This window comes from Doryrhamphus excisus, linkage group LG2 (genome assembly GCF_037039965.1).
Source record: "Doryrhamphus excisus strain RoL-2023G ecotype Guam linkage group LG2, RoL_Dexc_Guam_v1.1, whole genome shotgun sequence".
NCBI classification, from domain to species: domain Eukaryota; kingdom Metazoa; phylum Chordata; class Actinopteri; order Syngnathiformes; family Syngnathidae; genus Doryrhamphus; species Doryrhamphus excisus.
In genome coordinates, this window is record NC_136358.1 from 27,353,022 (window position 1) to 27,374,518 (window position 21,497).

Genomic DNA, 21,497 nt, shown 5'->3' on the forward strand with positions numbered 1-21,497 from the left:
TAGCAGCTCCCCCCCACCCGCACCCTCCCATGGCCCCGCCCTGCACACTTCAGCTGTGCTAGATAGTCACTGACCGCTCATTTATACTGAGGAAGATCTGCAGTATTTCTTGGCTGATGAGCGTACCAGTGTACACATTTTCAGACGTTCTCATTCTGTCTGGTTATTTCTGTGGTGCAATTGGTGCCAACATGCTGCTGTTTTTATTATATTTATAATAAAAACTATGCTAATGTGTCAAATCACAAATTTATCCTCCGATAAAGAATATTACCATTTTACTCTCACAATTTTCCCCTCATGTTGTACTTAATATTAAACCTTTATTCTCATAGTTAGTTAGTTAATCTCATGTTTTTTTGTTATGACTTTCAACACATATTGTCTCATCATAGTAGTATTTTTTCAGGTAGTATTTTGACGATCAATATTAAAATAATAGGTCTCTTTCCAGTAGTAACAAATTGTAAATTGTTTCCACTTAATATTAAAATGTTTTGTCATGTGATTTTATGACTTCTTTCTCATAAAATTACAATTTTTTTTTGTCATTATATGTTGTTTTTATACATTTTATTGCAACTGTATTTTAGTGTAATTTCAGAAAATTTTCTAGGTTATTTTAATATACACAGTACAGTCACAGTATTTTTGTCAAAGTGTTTTTTACCCCCATGCGACTCGGGGTTGGGAGACTACAAGTGTTAGAATTAGCTACATTATTAAAATTAATTTCTATATTTTACTAGCAACGTTTTAAATATTTTTTGTATAGTTTTAAGAAAGAAACTCATGCATGCCGGAAAAAAAAATGACAAAACACCTTTTAAGAATTGAAACATTTTTATCAGAATTTTAGCAGAATTCCGAATACAAAAGTGTCAGGAAAAACATTTCAACAATATGTCGTCATTTTATAAATTAGGATCTGTGAAGTATACACTTGAATGAGGGTGGTGCTTTGTGGATGCACTGCATGGTTATTTCAAATTAGAGAAAAACAGCATCTTTTAAAGTGAAAAAACAGCAAAGAGAGGAACTATAAACACCTTTTACTGCATATTCTGAACTGAACAATGTTGACCAAAGTTGATTGTTGCATTTTTTTGATAAAGCAATGCTTGTAAGGCCTGTTTTTGCTGAGTAAAAACTTTGGTAATGCATGTTGTGTCTTGCCACTGACTTCTTCGGAATCAATCTATGTCATCCCAGCCAAAGTTCTGACCCGTCATTTGATAGAATTTGAGGTTAAAAGGTCTGTAAAAGTCCCTGAGCCTGAGCAGGACGTCTGAGGGGATCTGCGGATGGGGCCTGCCCTTTGACTTCCCCAGGCAGCGGGGCCTGCTGCTCCCCTCTGGCTTCTTCAAGCAGGGGAAGCCTTTGGTCTGATTGAAGTAGAAGTGCTTGTCCGTCACCACGCGTTTCAGTCCCAGGAAATCCTGAACGCGGCCCATCTCGCCTGCCGGGTCCGTCACCAGGCGCTCGCCGCTTATGAAAAGGAAACGCGAGAGCGGGAAGTAGCGCAGCCAGTTCTCCAGGTGCTTGGCGTAGATGCCGATGCGCACCGCGCTCCAAGAGGTGTCGATGAGGCCCGTGGTGGCATTGCGGAACGCCAAATTCTGGAAGGACGGCAGGCCCGGTGATTTGGACACAGTTTGTGTGTAATCGGAAACAGCCCTGGTCACCGGGTCGCGCACCACCACGATCAGCTTGGTGTGGCGGCTCATGGCGAAGACACGACGAGGGGCTTCTTTTGTGATGAAGTAACTGGGGGTCTTCTCCATGGTGATCTGACCATCCAGTGTGCGCGGCATCAGATTCCTGGGAAGAAAGGAAAGACCGTATTAAAAATATTCCATAAACATATGCTCTTAATCTCATTAGCTGGGACTCTCCGAACCCGCAAATTCCCTCCGGGCTTCTTGATTGTTATGCTTTGCTACTGGAGATCTAAATCTGTGGATTACGCCTCTGACAATGATGGAGTGGCCGTATCAGCACCAACTGCTACTGTAGGAAACCACAAGACTGCATTAACCTCAGACAACTCATTTCCTCGCATCCTGCTCTGTAACACACAACACTGTCAACCCGCCGCTATTAGTTCCCTTTGTGGCGTATTATTAGTTCCCTTTGTGGCGTATTATTAGTTCCCTTTGTGGCGTTTAAGCTGTTTGTTGTCATCGGCGATCTATGATAATTATGCTGAGGCAGGAGTCAGTTAGCTTTTTTGGGAAATTTAGCAACATTTTTGCACATGCAAATGTCTGCTTTTTGTCACTGCAAAATCTTCACACATAATGCATCCAGTCACCCGTCTCTAAAACAACAATTGAAACCACAAATAGTCATTTTTGAACCCCAAAACAGGTATAACCGAAACTGAAACTAACCATTGTTTGTATATTTACTTCTTACTATGGCCAGAGATATAACGATACGATAATGATGTGCAGTAATCTTATTTATGTTAGGTTATTTACCATTATAATATCTACTTATATCTGCACGGTGGTTGAGTGGTTAGCGTGCAGGCCTCACAGCTAGGAGACCCGAGTTCAATTCCACCCTCGGCCATCTCTGTGCGGAGTTTCCACGTTCTCCAAATTGTCCATAGGTATGAATGTGAGTGTGAATGGTTGTTTGTCTATATGTGCCCTGTGATTTATTGGCTGGCCACCAGTCCAGGGTGTACCCCGCCTCTCGCCCAAAGACAGCTGGGATAGGCTCCAGCACCCCCTGCGACCCTCGTGAGGATAAGCGGTAGAAAATGAATGAATTAATGAAAATCTACTCTATTGGGTAATGTCTAAAGGTGACTATAGGGGTGTTATTTCATATCCACAGGTCTCTAAAATGCTCCAAATTCAAGGAAATTCACCAGGATCAATTTGCGATGCTAAACAAAAGATGTCTGTATATCCAAGTTTCATTTTGTCCCTTGAGAAGACCTCCTAGTTATCAAATAGTTGAAATGTGAGGAGATCCACTCAAGTTTGAGCGATACTGCAAGTAGGCTGGCCAGCTGTTGTGCATTACTCTTACTTTAGATAACTACTGTTTTCCTGCCAGTGTATAAAGAATGTGTGCAGGTGTTCCTAACGCTGCAGTTAGCGAGTGTGCTGTATTTCTACCGATGAATAACAGACATTAACGGGCAAAAAGAGGATTTGTGGTACCTACGGAATCAGAGGTTATCCCAGGATAATCTTACCGAGCGCCATGTGCTCTCATTAAATCGTGCCTATTGCTGTTGGCTCCTCCGCTTATTATTGTTGCAGGCAGTTCTAGAATATTCAAGGTTTTAGTGTGTTGACATATTTCTTGATTGATTGCTCATATAGTTGATGACTCAAGCTGAGACGACATCTCACCTGAAGAAGTTCTAAGATGATGTGCCAGAGCAGATTGTTTGAAACGGGAGGGGAAAACCTGATTTGGCTCGTATATTTCGTGCACATTGGACTATAGTGGTAAAAACGGAATGTCATAACCCCCATTGTGAGTTACTTCCTGCCAACTTTCCTCATGCAAACAAGGAGGGACCTCAGTACGGGAAAAGCGCCACATTTACAAGATCTGTTAGTTAATTTCAGCAAAGCAGGCATGTTTAGATGGTTTGGTGTTTGTGGTTGGTTTGTAAGCAAAAAGCTTATGGCGCCCTGAGCTTTGATGGGGACGACTCTCAGTTTTATGAGGGCGACACCAAAGACACAACTTACGGTTTTCATAACACATCTCTGGCTTGTATTACAAGGGTCGGTCGGGACAAAACAGAATCAAACAAAACAGAGCAAAACACCAGGAGGATAAAAGCAAAGTAAAAACTGGTTTCTTTGGCTATAGTCTAAAATTTTGGATTCATTTAAAAGTGTGAGCAGCAGCATTTGAGTCTGAGGCCGATTTAGTGAGCCTGTGGTTCACAGATTTATTTCAGGCAACGCGTGACGCAAGCGGCGGTATAGCTGCTAGGATATGGATCCCAAAAAACACAGTTGTAAAACGTTTTTTGGGAGGGAGCTCCAACCTTTTCTCTTTGTAACTGTCGTAGTGCAGACAATACATCCATCTACTGTTTTTACATTTCCTCTCACGACCACCTAAAGGAATATTATTATTTTTATAGAAAATCATGTATGAGAATTATTGACCTAAATTACATAGAAAATTGTTTTGGGGACATTTTGGGCAAACAACGACTAAAGTTGGAAATTAATTTCCATGTTAAGATAATTTTGATTACATTATTTGATTATAGGTAATGTTACTTTGATCATAGTATATTTTATGACCTGATTATATTATATTATATATTATTATACTATATATATTTCACCTTTTTGACATCCCAGTCCCTAGAATAAAAATTGGTATGGTCACTTATAGGAATGTCATGATACAGAATCAGAATGCCCTTTATTGTCATTTTACATACAGTAGAATGAAATTGCAGCAGCTCCATTTTCAGTGCAAGACAGTATGACAAAATACAGAAAGTACAAAATATAGAAATTAGAAGTCAATCATGAAGGCAGCGTACACAGCGATTGAACGTAAACGTGTTGGACAGAGGTTAGCAACACATGCATGATGGAGGACAAGCAAAGAGAGACAAAGTGGGGGCAGGTCCGTCAAACTGGATTTTTTTTTATCACATAAACTGACCAACTACTCAAGGGCCCAGGAACATTACATTACATTTCCAACAGCTGGCATCCGGTTGCTAGGCAAATTATCAGAGCATACACATGCGTCCACACATGCAATCTATGTAGGTGGGCTTAAGCTTTATTAGGGCCCATTTACAGGGCTAGCAGGATACTGTTTACAAATTGGATGTGAGCACATGTGAGGAAGAAAAGCTTATTTAATCCCAGCCCCCCCCCATCACATGCATTGCTAATACCGTTACATATTTATTGCTCAGTAGATTGCTCTTGTTGTAGTGGCGGCTGTCCTTTGTGTCACTTCAGAGATCCCGTATCCGGCACATAAGCGGTGTAAACAAAGCTAGTAGTATTGTCGGAGCGTACGTCTACAGTATGTATAGCAGACTAATGTTACACTAGCTGTCCTGTTTATCAATCAAGTGACAAATGTCATACTGAGAGTGGATGAGGGGGTCACATGCTGAGGGTGACACACTATGGAATCCCATGGATGGATGCCAGCGTTCATGTGAATAAAAGTACATCGGAAAGCCTCACTTGACAGTCCAGGCTCTTTGCTCAATGGTTAGTGAGTACAAATAACGGCAGCGGCTCCGTGTGTGTTTTGCTACTTGACCCTGGAACTGATTATTACCTTCTATCATCTACTACTACGACTACTACAGGAAATAGTTAGAGGTACAATTATACTGTACTCGCAATAAATGCACTCCAATGAGCCCCATTTGACTCATTGTGACTGTGCAGGATTATGAAATAAGATGTTATTTAATCAAAAACAAGAATCATGTCTATAAAAAAAATTGCTGAGCTGGCAAAACATCTTTTTATTGTTTTTCCATCTTCGGGCGCACAAACATTTTAATTCTATTTGTATGCAACAACACATGGACATACACAAACAAGCACACACAAGAGCAATGTGAACATGCCTTCCACAGGATAGATCCACATCTGGGAGCAATGAAGTTCAGACCCACACAGTGTGTGCGTGTGTGTGTTTGTGTGTGTGTGTGTGTGTGAGTGAGAGAGAGAGAGCTATTGAGAGGGAAGTCTTTCTGACTTAGGAAGTTTCTCTCCACTTCTGACGTTCCCGGCCATGAAAGCTGTGATCTGTACCGACACCGCCTGGCTCACGGCCAGACCCCCAGACCCTCTTTATCCTTTCCACCCTGCTTTGCTACAAAAAAGCCCGAATTTTGGAGTCACATGGTAGTGATTCGGAGGGCCAAACCACCGGGTATAATCACCAAGGATCATTCAATGCAACTTGTCATCATGTGCACTTTTCTCCCTTACATGCTGGTACATGGTCTCTTTCCTCTTCTCTTCCCCTCACTTTTTCAAACCGATTCAGCCTTATTCCAATTCCAACAGAACATACTGGATATGTGAGACTATATCCACATCCTTAACCACTTAAGCCTGTTCAAAGATGTTTAAAAGCAGCTCCCTGTAACTCGGTGTTGTGTGAAAGGGAGCCGTTTGTCATTACGGAGAGCAAATGCAGGCCTGGAGAGCTCCTGTGGGCTGATGAGAAGTCAGCAGAGACTGTAATCAACTTAACGAAAATGGGGGTTGTTTGTTGCCTCCCTGAGCGTTTAAGGACTTGAAGTGAACAAGCCCTGGCTGGATTATATGCCCTTCTGGTAGAACTCATTTTTTTTAATTTCATTTTCCTGCAAGCTATTTGGCAAAAAAAGAAAAATCATGTTACTGCAAGCATGTGTGTGGTGCACACCAACGCTTATTTTTTGAGGGGGTGAAAAATATTTTTGCCGAAGAGGTTTGCAGCACTGGGGTAGGTCGGTAGGAAAGCTGAAAAATGTGTGTAGCTGAGGGGAAAACGAGACAAGTACAAGGCCAGGAAGCCACAAGTGAGTGAGAGGTGGTCAGTCAGAAACCACAACAACATGAAAGACACTCTTTGTATATCCCTTTGCTGTGTGTTTGATCTCATTACGCAACTACATGAAACGCAATTATGCAGCCGATTTTCTTAGGTTATGTTTCCATGAAAAGCATTTTTGCAAAGTTTCATATACAAACCATACTTTTGTCACCTGATGTTTGACACTAGTTAGCGATGTCACTTCGTAAAGAAATGCTACACATATGCAAATGTGTTATACAAAGTGAATAACCTTTTGTTGGTGTTTGCATGCATTATATTATATAAATAAAATGCACACTGGGCTGCACGGTGCTCGAGTGGTTAGCGCGCAGACCTCACAGCTAGGAGACCAGGGTTCAATTCCACCCTCGGCCATCTCTGTGTGGAGTTTGCATGTTCTCCCCGTGCATGCGTGGGTTTTCTCCGGGTACTCCGGTTTCCTCCCACATTCCAAAAACATGCTAGGTTAATTAGCCACTCCAAATTGTCCATAGGTATGAATGTGAGTGTGAATGGTTGTTTGTCTATATGTGCCCTGTGATTGGCTGGCCACCAGTCCAGGGTGTACCCCGCCTCTCGCCAGCTGGGATAGGCTCCAGCACCCCCTCCCCCCCGCGACCCTCGTGAGGAAAAGCGGTAGAAAATGAATGAATGAATGAAAATGCACACTGTGTACACTGTGTTGTTTTGCTACACACAGAGTGCAGAAGAGCGCAATCTAGTAGAAATCAGATTAGTAGATTGCAATATGTTGTCATATATTTTTTCAAATACTTGTCTTAATAGTAACGTTTGTAAATAGTTTATTCAGATACAAAAATAATAAATAAATAGTAAAAATTAATAACTATGACATCCTCGATAAAGCTAATAGCTAATAGCTACTAGCTACAGTAGTTACTACCCTAGTTGCAGTTAGCCACGGAGCTAGCATACGCTAACATCAATGACGACGCAAAAGTGATTATAAGGTGACTGCCACAGGCACAGTGTGGATTTGTACAAATAATATGCCATATTCAACCACAAATCACCATGATTTATTGATTAAAGTAGTTTTGAAAAACTGCGATAAAGCACTTTGTGTTGCATGGCTTTGCAGGAAAAGTGCTATACAAATAAAGTTGATTTGATTTTGATTTGATAGAATGATCAGGAGTTTCCCAATATACGTTAACGCAGATCTTATTCAAGATGAAAGCCACTTCAAAAAGAAAAAAAAGTTGAATCTAACTTTTGCACTCTCATGAAATGATATATCCTGTTTTATTTTGAAAGCATCTTCCTCTTTCTTGCCCGCTCTTCTGATTGTGTGCAACTCTCTGATTAGTTTTGCCTGTTTCTTATTGCTTTTTTTCCTGTTGCGTTTGAGGCTGCATGATGACTCCCCTCTTTGCCAGTGTGTCTGTTTCTCTTTGCCATTGCATTCCAGCTCAGCTTCTTTCTTTCCTGTTCTTGCGTGTGTGTAATTGCCTGCCTTGGTGGACATTTTTAGTTTTGGGACATTCTTTGTTAGGACGCTCTGTGTTTGGGCACTGTCTGCATTGATTTTCCACTTCTTCCTAAGAATGTGAATTGTTCTACCTGTAAAAGTTCAGCTCTGCAGAAATCCATGTGTCTTTTTAATAAATAATATCATAATTCACAGGAGTATCAGTGCATCTGTAAAAGTCCAGTACCAAGTAATACGAACTCAGTCATGATAAGAATAAATAACTAAGTCCATACCCAGTCCATATGAGCATGTTCATGTGCATTAGCATGCATGCATGCGGTCACTGATTACTTATCAAATGGGAAAATCTGCAATCATGTTTCTGTAGGGCCCACATGTGGCCTGCTTGTCTGGCTTTATCTTGAAGTTCCAAGGGGGCCACGCCCTGCCTTCCATCCTTAAACACAGGATGGACAAGCTGAAGATGGGTTGGAGAGATGAGCAAATTATAGATTCTCCTTCCTTCCTGACCCTAGTGATGTCATAGCGTCGTGGCCACAGTACCATAATTGGTCGGTTAAGTTGGAAATGTGTGGTGTACTGTGATATCCCTGTGGATAAATCCCTTGGAATATACACAAATAACATATTTCATGCATTAAGACAAGTGATGGGATTATTTTAATGGTGTGGTTATAAATCATGTGTCACATTGGTTGCCAACAATGCAGTGATGATTATTGCTTGCATATCTTTTGCTTAAAAAAACAGCTTTTTGTGTCACTGATGCATATTCCTGCCTTCCAGTAAACATAATTATGTGCTCCGGGAGAAGATTCAACTCGGAACGTCAGCATAACTAAGCAGACAGAAAACTGTCTAAATCAGTGCTAGTGAGCTTTGTATGTATGTATGCATATATATGTGTGTATATATATTTTTTTTGTTTTGCTTTTGCAAAATCGATGTTGTCCAACTCTCAATTTCCAATACAGATATTTGTAACATGACATATCTCCTGTGGGAAAATGAACACATTTGTGTTGTGTATATTTTTTAATATCAGTTTTCAGGATAATATCTGATACCGATATCAACCGATATTCATTTTAGTGCTGATATTGTGCCGATAATTATCGGTCATCAATAATCATCAGCCACACAGCATGTCTGACATTAATGTACCGCTCCTGGGGAGAGTGCGTTATTTCTGGCTCCAGCAACAGTTTGGCGGATATTTCATGTTCATGTTCACAAAAAATGGTCCCGTGTGAAATGCCAAATATTTGTATCTTGCTGGGAATCACCAAATACAATAACCCTATCCCTGATTTTATTTCGTAAACAGAGAAGGCAGAGAGCATATCGCGCCTACAGCCACGGCCATATAAGGAAGTCAGCTCCTCTGTGACATCACAAAGGAACAGTTTTGCAACACCCTTTGAAAACGAGCGTTTTGAGCCATCCCAAACTTCTTTCAGGTTTCACTTCCAAATGCGCAAACCTCATTATCCGAAACTTTGGCATCGCTTAACACGGGAATACAACATTCTAACTACATTGATAGGTCAGACAAGTGGAAAAAGCATAATAGCTCCACTTTAATATACTTTCATATATCCCTCCACAGATAGCTGGAAGTAGTTAGTTCAGTTACAAATTACATAAGATTTTCCAACATGTGCATACCGTAAAATCTATCCCCGACTCTAACTTTGCAGAGGAAAAAGGAAAAAAGCATGTTTCCTCTAATAAAACTAGCCTAAATGAGCACACACACGATAGACAAACTTTAATCGACTCAGTGTGAAATTGTCTGGCAACTCCCCAAGTCCTGGCCAATAAGAACACTCGATACTGTCTGATCCTGACAAACCACTTCCGAGCAGTTTCCGCCTCGCTGTGGCTTGTGGTTTTTCATTGTTCACAGTGTCTTAAAAAGAAAATCACAGGCAGCTTTTGAACCTGGAAACTGCTTTTATCAGGCCTTTGCTTTTGGTAGCAAGCAAGTCCGAGGTCACTGTGGGGCCTGTTTTAATGAGCATTTTCAACACAAGGTAATGACTTGTAATGGCTAGAAAACTGATGTTGTGTTTTGAAATGAATGAATGGCATGACCGAGGTCTATTAGCGTAGATATGGCGCAACATCCCATAGTTTCTTTGGAGTGCAAACCAGTTGAGACAGTTCTTCTGCTGATTGCAGCCAAATAGTGCACTCAGTTACCATATTGACTGGAATATGGTTTAGACCAGGGGTGGGCAAACTACGGCCCGGGGGCCACATCCGGCCCGCCAAGTGTTTGAATACGGCCCGCCCAATCTTTCCAAAGTATTTCATTTAAACTCAACATACAACCTAGCATCATGGCCTGAGCCAACCTTTTGATGGTTTTATCAATTTCGTTTTTTGACATGGTCTGTTGTTTACAAAGTGCTCCTGAAAAAAGGGACACAAGCACATAATAATAACAATAATAATTATTATTATTATTAGATTATTATTAGATTATTATAATAATTATTAGAACTATTATGATTATTATAATTATTATATTAATGCTAATTATTATATTAATTGTATATAATATTATTGTCATATTTGCATATTTTACATAATAATAATATAATAATTATTATTTTACTTTTATTGTAATTATTATAATATTTTATTATTTTTAAAATATTTAAATATAAATATAAAATAATAAATAATAATAGCAGATTGCATGACAATTTTACAGATACAATAATACCAGGTGGACTGTTACGTGTAAAATATATAGTCTGCCCCCCCCCCCCCCCCCCCTTAAATTTTGTCATATCAATGCGGCCCGCGAGTCAAAAAGTTTGCCCACCCCTGGTTTAGACGTTCATATAAAAAAAATGTGTGGGGCCAAGTACTCCATCAGCACGCACACCGGCACTCTTCAGAATTATACGATAGAAGCCTTTAGTCATATCTGCGCTAGTAGAAATACAGATGGTCCTCAATGTACGACTTTTTATACCTATAAACAATATGCATATAGCACAAATGCGCATTAATAATCATGTTTCTGCTCCTAATATGCTTCCTTTTGTGTGATTTGCTACTAAATTCCCACAAGATTCTTTTGGAATCAGGAACAGATTCCCATCACCGTGTCCTGTCCTGCGTGCATTCTTGTTTGAGCACAGCGTCTCTTTCCTGTCGTAATGAATCTAATTTCCACAGTGTTTATGTCAGACAGACAGGAAGGTGTTCAGGAACATTTGAGCAGACAGACAGACAGAGAGGAGGTGTTTTGTTGCAACACTTTTAGGATGGAGGCTATGATGCACAACCCCCCCACCCTCTCCACCATCTCTGGTAGTCAAACATTAAACAGAAGTGGACACCAATGAGACGTTAGTTACACACGCACACAATCAATAATTACCTTACAGCGTCCGAAAAAAAGAGGAATGCAAGACTTCTTAACAGCTAGCATATGATAAAAAAAAAATCTAAAAACCAGATTCGTTCCACCACATAATTAAAATTGGGAGGACTACATTCCATCGCAGTATAACTGGACTGAATTATAGACCTCATAATTTATAGATTCTAACTTATCATTATGTATTTTTACTAATCTTTCCCATATATTATGTTTGCAAACGAACCTCAAATTACCAGTCATGATTGAGCTTTCACAGACTTTTTCATATTTGAATTCATTAGTTAATGATCGCTTTATTTGGCTTTGTATCCATTTAATTTTTGCACAAAATCCACTCCCTTGTTGAGCCCGGCAGATTAAAACTCTACTGTATGGCAAAGTCTCGCAGGGCCGTGGACATGTTGTCAACAACCATCTGACTCCGCCGTCACTGACTGGATGAGTGGCGGTCCACCGGGTGGAGGAAGGTCGAGCAATGGGAAGCTGGCAAAATATTGATGGCCTTTTTCTCCCTCTACAATTAACATACGTATATACATATCAATACAATTGCACTTTCTCCTGAGAAAATGTATGCATCCTCAGGAAAATACAAAAATGATAATTTGACATTGAATGGTTTAAGAAGTGATGGGATTTATTTTACTATGTGCTATTTAACCATATGTCACGATGGCTGCCAGCATTAGAATAACTGCTCAAACGTCCACGTTCAGGATGCTGCGCGGCGAAATACGCCAGCTGCAGAGTCAGCACAGTATTTGTATTACAATATGTTTATTTTTGTGGTTATTGTGATGATTATCTTGATTACTCCACTTAACAAAAGCGAAACGGGATGACGCATAGCAGTTGTAAACCAGTTAAACTACAACCACAATGATAAACAGTTTTGATTGCTATCTCTACGAGAGCTGATTTCTTTGACACAGCTGTTGAAGTGGGCAGGTGTTCCTAATTTTCTGATTCATGCAAATGACATTATATTTTGCACTGATTGCTTCTGACATATATCCCACTAAAACTACTAGTATTTCCTTCCAGCATTGATGCAGCATGAAACGCACTGACGGGCGCTCTCTCTAGCCATCTGCTGCACAAAGCCTTCTTTCTTGCAGCAGAACATATACATTTCTCCGAATAACCAAAAAGGAATACACACAGAGAGGAATTCAAGCAAAGATTCCCTTGTGATTGGTAGAAATGCACAGACAGGAAGTAAAACCTGGGCATTCCTGGCCGAGCAGCGCATCCTGCTCCCTGCTGAATTTTGCAACCGCTTTCATGAGAGCAACCAGACATCAGACGAAAGAAATACGGGGGTGGAAAATGAGTCGATAAGTAGACAGATTTAGAGACACTGACCGAACAAGAAAGAGAACCTGTCCACCGGCTTTAAATTGCACGGTTTGAGTGGCCTGAACAAGCCGATAAATCCAGTGTGGCGACACCCCGACCTTGAGGTGTAAATGTCAGCAAGCTGCGGAGAGGAGTAACAGCCTCTTGTCAACAAGATTGAATATTCAGAAGTTAGTCATTTCTTCTGTAACGGCGTGATAAAGGCAGAGAGCGGCGAGATCAATAGAATGAGGCCGTATTCTGTGATCAATACAGTGAAATGACTAATATATCTGTGTAGTGACAAGATGAAGAGGCGACAGTGTTGCTGGGGTGACGGGACATACTCTCTCTCACACACATCAAGTCCTTCAAAAAGAAACCCAGACTAACTTCCATCCGATGGCAAATCCGAGGCTTTTCCACATGTAAGCGTTTTTGCCAAAAGCTTCCTTTAAGAATGTCCGTGTGTTTTACTTGGTTAGCTCTCATTGGAGCTCAAAGATGCAGACAGCACTTTGAAAGGGAAGAGTATAAATCTTGAAGTGATGTGTTGCAGCCCACTTTTCACATGATATTGTTGGCCTGGCACGCTGCAGAGTCTGCTTCCAATTGATATGAGGAATAACCCAATAATTGAGTACATAGCGTGTGATCATGCTAAAGGAAGAATAACAAATGATATACGGACGGTTATGTGGGAAACAAAAGATGGCTCTACACTAAAAATATCGAGATGGAAAGATGGAAAGGGAAAGGAGAGAACAAATTTGACCTTTACTAGTTGGGATGGATAGAAGGGAATATAATCGAAAATAGGGGAGATAAAATGAAAGAACAGGAATAAGGGAACAAGGTGATAAGAAAAGAAGGGAACCGCCATTTTTTTTATATTTTTGATGATTTTGACTGAGTTTCAAAGCACACAGAACATTGTATTGTTGGGCTATATCAGTGGTTCCGTTTTGGAGATAAAATGTTCCGTTATGATGAGCTTGTTGGGGTATTGTGAAGACAAGGCGCTTTATTAGACGAGTGAATTTACTTTCATCACAAACCGAAATTTTGCACGTTGTCACAGCTGCATCTCTACAGGTTACTTTTTCATGTGTGAGTGACAGGAAGAAAAGCTCTAGGAGAAGTTGTTTGGTGCAACCTGTTGATTTGCTTTTTCTAGTGAAAAAATCCCATTTTATATGATGCATGATATTGTTAATCCACAATACAAGGTGACGGTCGGGGAGGAACCATGTTGTGGACTAACACTCCATAAGGTTTGACTGCGGCGGGGGCCTAATCCCTGTCATCCCTTGTGCACCTACCCCCCTGAGCTGTCCGTGTTAATGCCTGACCTGCCATTACATGGGTCCAATTCGCACAGTGTTGACTCGTGCTGTCAGCGGATTAGATAACAATCACACTCCTATCGTCACAAGAGAGGGGGGTTGGTAATAAACTGAAGAATAAGTTGTATTAGTATAAAGTATAAAAGTGGAGCCTGCTGAAGTTCTTCCCGTTTACGTCTACAAAATTTGAGACGTCAAAGGGATCATTTATGTGAAATGTCATTCATCTCACTTCCTCATTATTGCAGCTTGAAATGACAACAAACAAACATTGACTTCCTGTTCAGTGCAAAGTCAGTATCAAAATAAAGGACACATGGCAGTATTAACCCGGATGTGGTATATGTAAAAAATCAAGACAAACAAAATTACTGCAACAGCCCAGTCAGATAAGAGTGCAAATATATTAAAAGACAAAAATAAAAAATATTCACAAATGGACGATGTCAGCAAACCACCACAGGTTCAAAATTCATGCCATTAGTGGCCACTCATCGTATGTCTAAGTCACATGTTAATAGCTGTCAATCAAACAGTCGGAGGGGTGTTAACTGTACAAGGCACGGCCCGGAAGCACTTAAAAGAGTTTCTACCTTTGCTGTAACTTTCTAGTCTCGCATTGTAAGTCATTATTAAAACATTCAACACACATGGATCCACGCATAACTAAAACTTCAAAACATAGCTAAAACTTCCTACGACCTCCTCATTGCACCACAGAACAGGAATCTGGCACCGTAAAGAGGAAGAATTTACGATGTCCATGACTTTACCATAAATCTGACTTTTGTGCGACCCTAAATTTTGTTTAGCTGTGCATCTGGAAAAGAATCCAAAAGCAAATTTATAACATGATGTGAGAGTTATATAGACCCACTGCGCACTTAAGAGGGCATATTGTGTACGTAGATGAGCCTCACTTGGTTTGAGTGACGACCATCCTCTCATGCTGTATTTACATTTTCAGCAAAACTTCATGTTGATTTTAAATCCATTGCAGGGAAATGTGCAAGGGAATGTGCATTTCCCCTTTAAGATTATAATAGATCTTCTATTGGTGAATTTTCATACAGAAAAATGCAAAATTCCCCAAAAGTGCAGCTCTCCTTTAGGATTATAATAGATCTTCTATTGGTGAATTTTCATACAGAAAAATGTAAAATTCCCCAAAAGTGCAGCTCTCCTTTATGATTATAATAGATCTTCTATTGGTGAATTTTCATACAGAAAAATGCAAAATTCCCCAAAAGTGCAGTTCTCCTTTGGGATTATAATATATCTTCTATTGGTGCATTTTCATATAGAAAAATGTAAAATTCCCCCAAAGTGCAGTTCCCCTTTAAGATTATAATTAATCTTCTATTGGTGAATTTTCATATAGAAAAAGTGCAAACACATTTTTACACCCACTCAATTAAAAGCCCTGTATATCCATTCAGTCGCCCACCCTTGAACTACCCACATCGCTGTAATGTATGTTGCCATCAGAAATGCATTAGATGAGCAGCAACCTCCACCTTTCTGAAAACCACTCTTCACTAAAAACCAAAACAAACCAATCCTTGTGCACACGCACGCTTTAAGCCTCATCCCTGAACTAATCATTCCACGGTTTTATTGATCCCACGCCCTGCATCTTGTCTCTTTATCATACCATCATTTGTTCCACCTGTGCAATACATACAGCCTTCCTTTTCCATGATTCCTCCCTGCGTGACCTGTAGTGACCTCTTTCCTAGGCTTCCCTGCAGCATTCACATGTAGTCACAAACCCACAATAACAATATCGCTACATTCAGTACATTATGCATTTCACACTTTAAGAGCATCACCGCCACACACAACCACCCCATCCGCCCTCCCTTGTGATCACAGGAGCCTTGGTGACGAAGGCCTACTCCCCAGGAGACCAACATGGACACTTTGGAAAGCAGCGTGTCAGCTCAATAAACACCAATTTATTGGCTCGGCGCTGACTGAATACAATACGCTGCCATTCTTGGACACTCTCAGTGGAGCGTCTCATTGGCGCCGAGAGATATGAATTAAGAGAATATCGAGCATGGTGGTGTTAGTGTGTGCGACTGTCCAAAAACATCAGCACACTCAGTTTGGGAATGACCTTTTATATGAAATATGGGCCTGTATTTCTTTGCAGTCCAATAGAAACACAAGAAAATCAGACAAAGAACACACTTGTCTGCTCTGGAGCTTAGATAGTTATACTGTAGTACGCCATCCATGGATTCATCATCAACTATTGTAGTGTATCATCAACTAAACATGATGTGCGGCACGTGCAGTAGAAGACAAGACTATATTTCCTCAAATATCTATTGACATTTTGACCTATTGAAATATACTGTATTATTAATGCAGTATACAATGTCAGCATCAGGGGAACAATTGTGGTACAATGTCCCCAAGGCAAGTGCCTTTTTCAGGAGACATGACACCTCGAGGTAGCTCTAAAGCAGGGGTCTCAAACTCAATTTACTTGGGGGCCACTGGAGCTAGGGTCTGGGTCAGACTGGGCCACATCAGGTTTTCCAAAAAAAAAAAAAAAAAACGCATTTATTAAAAAAATATACAAACTTTTTCAGTGCTTTAGTTCCGATTTTCTACAATAAAAGCGCTGATAAAACATTCCACTGTTCTCAAATATCTTAATTTTTATTTTTCTGCACAAAATAAGATGAAAAATAAACAAATCAAGAATAAAGAAAATCAATCAATCAGTAATAAATATAATAATAATAATAATAATAAAACAGCAAATAATAAAAAATTAAGAAACCACATATAGTTGGTGGGTAGACAAATTATTATTTTCAGATTAAAATGAACAAAGCATTATTAGAGCCCTGTAGACATGACAAAACACGACTATAGTCACATTTATACTCTTTTTATTTACAACATATTGCGCAACTGCAGGGTCTTGAGACACATGCTAACTCGCAAACTAGAGATCTAGCGACCTAAACGGTAGCCTCCAAGTTATTTCCTTTAAACTTAAAAAAGCCAAAAACTTACCACTTCCACACGGATAGGGAGGATAACTATTAACAGTTATTTAACCTTTAACATGAACATTAATCAAACGTAATAATTTTTTCTGGGTACATGATACCGTACAGCATCCATATCAAACTTGCGCGGGCCACGTGTTTGAGACCCCTGCTCTAAAGCAATGGTTTGCAACTGGTTTGGCTTCGGGGCCCACCGTCACACCTCGATGACGTGGGGACATAGCACAGCAAAGAATGCAAGGTGCATTACATCATCTTTTCCTTTTCATGGGACTTTTTTTTTATGTTAACGCAGGCAAAGACCCGTGACTGAAACTGGCACCAGCACCCACCAGTCCCGTCCTGTCCTTTGTTCCCTGTGGCAAACATGGACAGTGTTGCATAGTGCTGCTACTCGCTGGAATAGGTTGCCTGCTTCTTTAAGAGAATCAAACAATACAAGATGTTTAAAAATGGTCTTTTGTGGGTATTTCTGTCATTTTTCATATAGAGTATTTTTGTTTTGGGTGTATTTTGTTGAGTTTTGTGTTGTGTTCATTGGTGCTTTGCGTGATGGAGCCCAGGAAGATCCATTTAAACTGCTCTTTAGGTACCATGATCTATATATTGTACAAACTGTACTCATTTGTATCCAAAACAAATAATATATCAATTGTAGACGGTCATAATATGCAATATTAGTTATTTTGAACTTATTTCTTCCCACAGTATTCTCCACAATGCATTGAATTAGTCAAATATGAGCAATAATAACCCCAAAATGTCCTTTACTTTTCTGAAAACGTCAATATTATCTTTGCAGTTGTCACCAATTTGCACTTGAATGTATTAGGATGACTGGTTATCCAGTACTGTAAGTTTTCACTGGGGTGTACAAGTACTCCATCACCAACAAGTACACCAAGTACGTCATCTTACCTGTACCAATCCAGTCCCTTTTCATAGAAGCGGTCAAAAAAGTGAGGCTCGGTTCCAACTGCCCTCACGTCCGGGTGGATGCGCAGGAACTCCAGGAGAGCCCTCGTTCCTCCCTTCTTCACCCCGATGATGATGGCCTGGGGAAACTTTTTGTTCCCAAAAGTATTAGCGATGGAGATATTGTTCGTACTGTAGGCGACGTCTGACAGCTGGTCCCGCACAAAAGACGCAGCGGGGAGCTTTGGCGTGGTTCCCTGTGCGTCATTTTGAACATGTTTGTCCTGTTGGTGACTCTGCTGGTCATAAACAGGTCTGGGTAAGGACTCGCAGAATCCATTAAGGCAGTAAAAGAGGTAAAGGAAGAGGATGATCATGGTCAAGAAGACGGACAGCTTGGACTGCACCTTGAGGTGTCCAAAGTTGAACGCAGCTCTCCATTTACTACATCCCATGAGTCTTCATATTTATGGTTTTTTTTTTAAGGCACGTTTTTAAAACATGAAAAACATCCGCTAAAGTTGCGCAACGTGTTGCGAAATGCGGCGCATGATGTTCCTCCGCTTCAGGTGCGCTCCTCGTCCGATCAAGAGCATTTGAATCGCCACTGAGGAGATTTGGGAGATATGCGTGTCCTCCTGCGCGCTCCCGTGGCTCTGTGGGAAGCGCTCATCATCTCGCCCCGTGTTGCTTACTGCTATTTCCACGCCCCAAAACACACGCCCCCACAACGTCGGGCACTGAAATAATTATCATGAAGTCCTCATATTGCAGTATTTTGCCAGTAATTTCCCACCAAGCATGTTCATTATATGAAGAAAAACATTAGCTTTTTTATTGCAGTCCGAGGGACTAATTGTGTCCAATTTCCTCAGCAAATCACATCCACGAAGAGGCTTCCTGCAAATGTGCAAAGCTGTATTATTGGACTTTGCTCCACGTTGCTTTTTAGTCCGATTTTAGTGCCTGCTTAGCGACCACCTGCTGTGGCAAACCCCCTGCCTGACCACCCCCCCACCACCCCCACGGAGACACACATTTAACCTTTGCACTCTTACCATACTGGGACAGACAGGTGCCCGAAGCTCCTTTCTCTCCAAGTGACCCTGACCGCCATCAGCAGGGGGGGAAATGTGATGATAACCATAGAACTGGAAATTGAACTTCATAGCAGAAAAGAGTCTTACTGATACTGATGCAATATTAGAAATGGCTATGAACAGAAATACTCGGCTTACAGTTTGTAGTTTATTATCCACTGGAAATGATGTCATGTCATGGTTTGTCAAAACTCTCTTCTCCTCCTCTTCCGCCATCAAGCTCAATATTCATTTTGCATGTATTTATTGTCATTGTTTAAAAAAAAAACTGAAATGTAACAACAAAATTTTAATGCCACCGAAAAACACAAATATCTGTGGGATGACAAATTATTGGCAACTTCACCTCGAAGTGAGGTGCAACATGACAGCATATCCATATGGATGACAAACCAGCGGGCGGGGGGGAATGGGGGGGTGAAGGCGCTCCTGATCGACTCCGGCCTCCTCCGACCTGGCAGAATGTCAATTTGCTACGAGTCCCTAAATAGAGAAGGCATCATTTATCCTGTTGTAGTCACCAAGCTCTCCTTCTCACTATTGATCAGATGCAGTGTTGAAAAACAATCGGAGATATGTCACAGTCTTGGTCAATAGTCAACTTTCTGGAGTTTTTATTTAGTCTTGATCGAAATGAGCTTGGTATTTTAAGGTGGAACTATGATTTGAAAAAACTCTGCATGGCCGATTAAGACCTGCATATCTCACACATCTTCAACCACCAACAAGCCGCCTATGAACGCCAATCATTTTTAGTTCAGTCTGTTTGTACATTAATAAAAAAGTTGTGATATTTCAAGATTAAATCGTAAATTTCCAAGAAAAAAGTCATAAAATGACGTGTCAGAGGGAAAATAGAGCATAGCTCGGCATTTGTTTTGTCAACAGGTTCCACATAAGAGTGTTATATTACTTTAAATCCAAAATGTTAAGGTCATCTACTTCATCTACTAATTTAAAACTTAATTTTATTACATTAGGCTTCATGGCGGCTTCATGGCTAGGAGACCCTAGTTCAATTCCACCCTCGGCCATCTCTGTGTGGAGTTTGCATGTTCTCCCCGTGCATGCGTGGGTTTTCTCCAAGTACTCCGGTTTCCTCCCACATTCCAAAAACATGCTAGTTTAATTGGCGACAAAGTGAATGCTGAAGTGTTAACTTCTTTTTACACTTGTCTGATGATAAAAAAACGATTCCCTGTACAGTACAAATGTTTCGTGATGGTGACAGTTGAAGGGATTTATTCTCTTGTGCAACAAGCTACTACTGACATGCTGCTCTTCAAAGGGTCTGTTCGCTCACCTGCATGGAATGCACACACACACACACACACACGCACACACACACACACACATACAGTAGATGCTTGTCACCACGCTCCCTCAACCATCATTATTAAAGGTCAACTTGGATTAAAGGGTGAATGCTTGGGGTTTTTCCTTTTTATTTTAATTAAAGCCACTAGGAAGCTTCAAATACAAGTCCAACGAAAATACATCAGGAAGAAATGTTTACTTCAGGTACTTTGGAAATGAGGGAAGTTATTTTTCAAAATAATGATTTCAAAATAATCATTATTATCAAGTATTATGACAGGGCAGCCATGTTTGATACAGCAGAATAATTGTATATTAGATATATTGTCAATATTAGTTTGTTAGTTTGCATAAATATTAACATTTGTGTCAAAAAAATTCTCAGTGTGTGATGCATAATCATAATAACAATATGCAGGCTAGAACTAGTCAATGACATTAAAATTGAGCATAATTAGGCACTAAGAGAAAATCTTGGCCCCATTTGCGATTTGTGAACTCCCACAACCGCAATTCACACCCAGGATGCCATCAGACAAACAAAAAGCTCCCGAAGATGGTGATTTTTTAAAACAATGAGTCGGCACGGCTTCTGCTAGAGGAAGTTGCGTGCTGTGTGAAGACCAGCTGCAGAAGGCCACACGCTTACTAACTGCAGGGCAGAGCTCCGTGGCGAGCTGGGTAAGTACTATATAGGACACAAGAACTGTGAAGTATGTACCGCATGGGTGTGGCCTGAAAGCTTCAAAAAACTACAAACATCCTTCCACTGAGGTTCATGCCTGTACAGGACTATTACATCACGGAAGCCTTAAAAACATGTTTTAGCCAGTCTGGGATGTAATAAAACCACAGTATCATTTATATACAACACACGCTGTTAAGGGTAGGCCATTCACCTAACTAGGGGGATCATACTGGCTTGAATATGAATTTAACACATTTCTGCATTATCTATTTCAGTAAATGTAAGAATTGAACCAATTGATCCAATAGTAAATTGAAGAATCGTGTTAGCCCAGGAGT

The 21,497-nt window shown here is 40.5% G+C and overlaps 1 protein-coding gene across 1 annotated transcript; it reads right to left on the bottom strand.

Annotated features, from left to right (window-relative positions):
• Nucleotides 1–847: 847 nt before the first annotated feature.
• Nucleotides 848–18,700, bottom strand: LOC131109459 (heparan sulfate glucosamine 3-O-sulfotransferase 6). Its single transcript, XM_058061497.2, has 2 exons — nucleotides 18,058–18,700; nucleotides 848–1,821 (listed from the first exon to the last, which is right to left on the bottom strand). The coding sequence occupies exons 1-2, from the start codon at nucleotides 18,507–18,509 to the stop codon at nucleotides 1,194–1,196; spliced, it is 1,080 nt and encodes a 359-aa protein (XP_057917480.2). The 5' UTR covers nucleotides 18,510–18,700; the 3' UTR covers nucleotides 848–1,193.
• Nucleotides 18,701–21,497: the final 2,797 nt, after the last annotated feature.

What these genes read in the sequence shown, in the direction of transcription:
- LOC131109459 (XM_058061497.2), bottom strand. Translation starts at nt 18,509, where the DNA reads ATGGGATGTAGTAAATGGAGAGCTGCGTTCAACTTTGGACACCTCAAG. An exon ending in AAGGGACTGGATTGGTACAG is followed by an intron (nt 1,822 to 18,057) that starts GTAAGATGACGT and finishes CTTTCTTCCCAG; the next exon opens with GAATCTGATGCCGCGCACAC.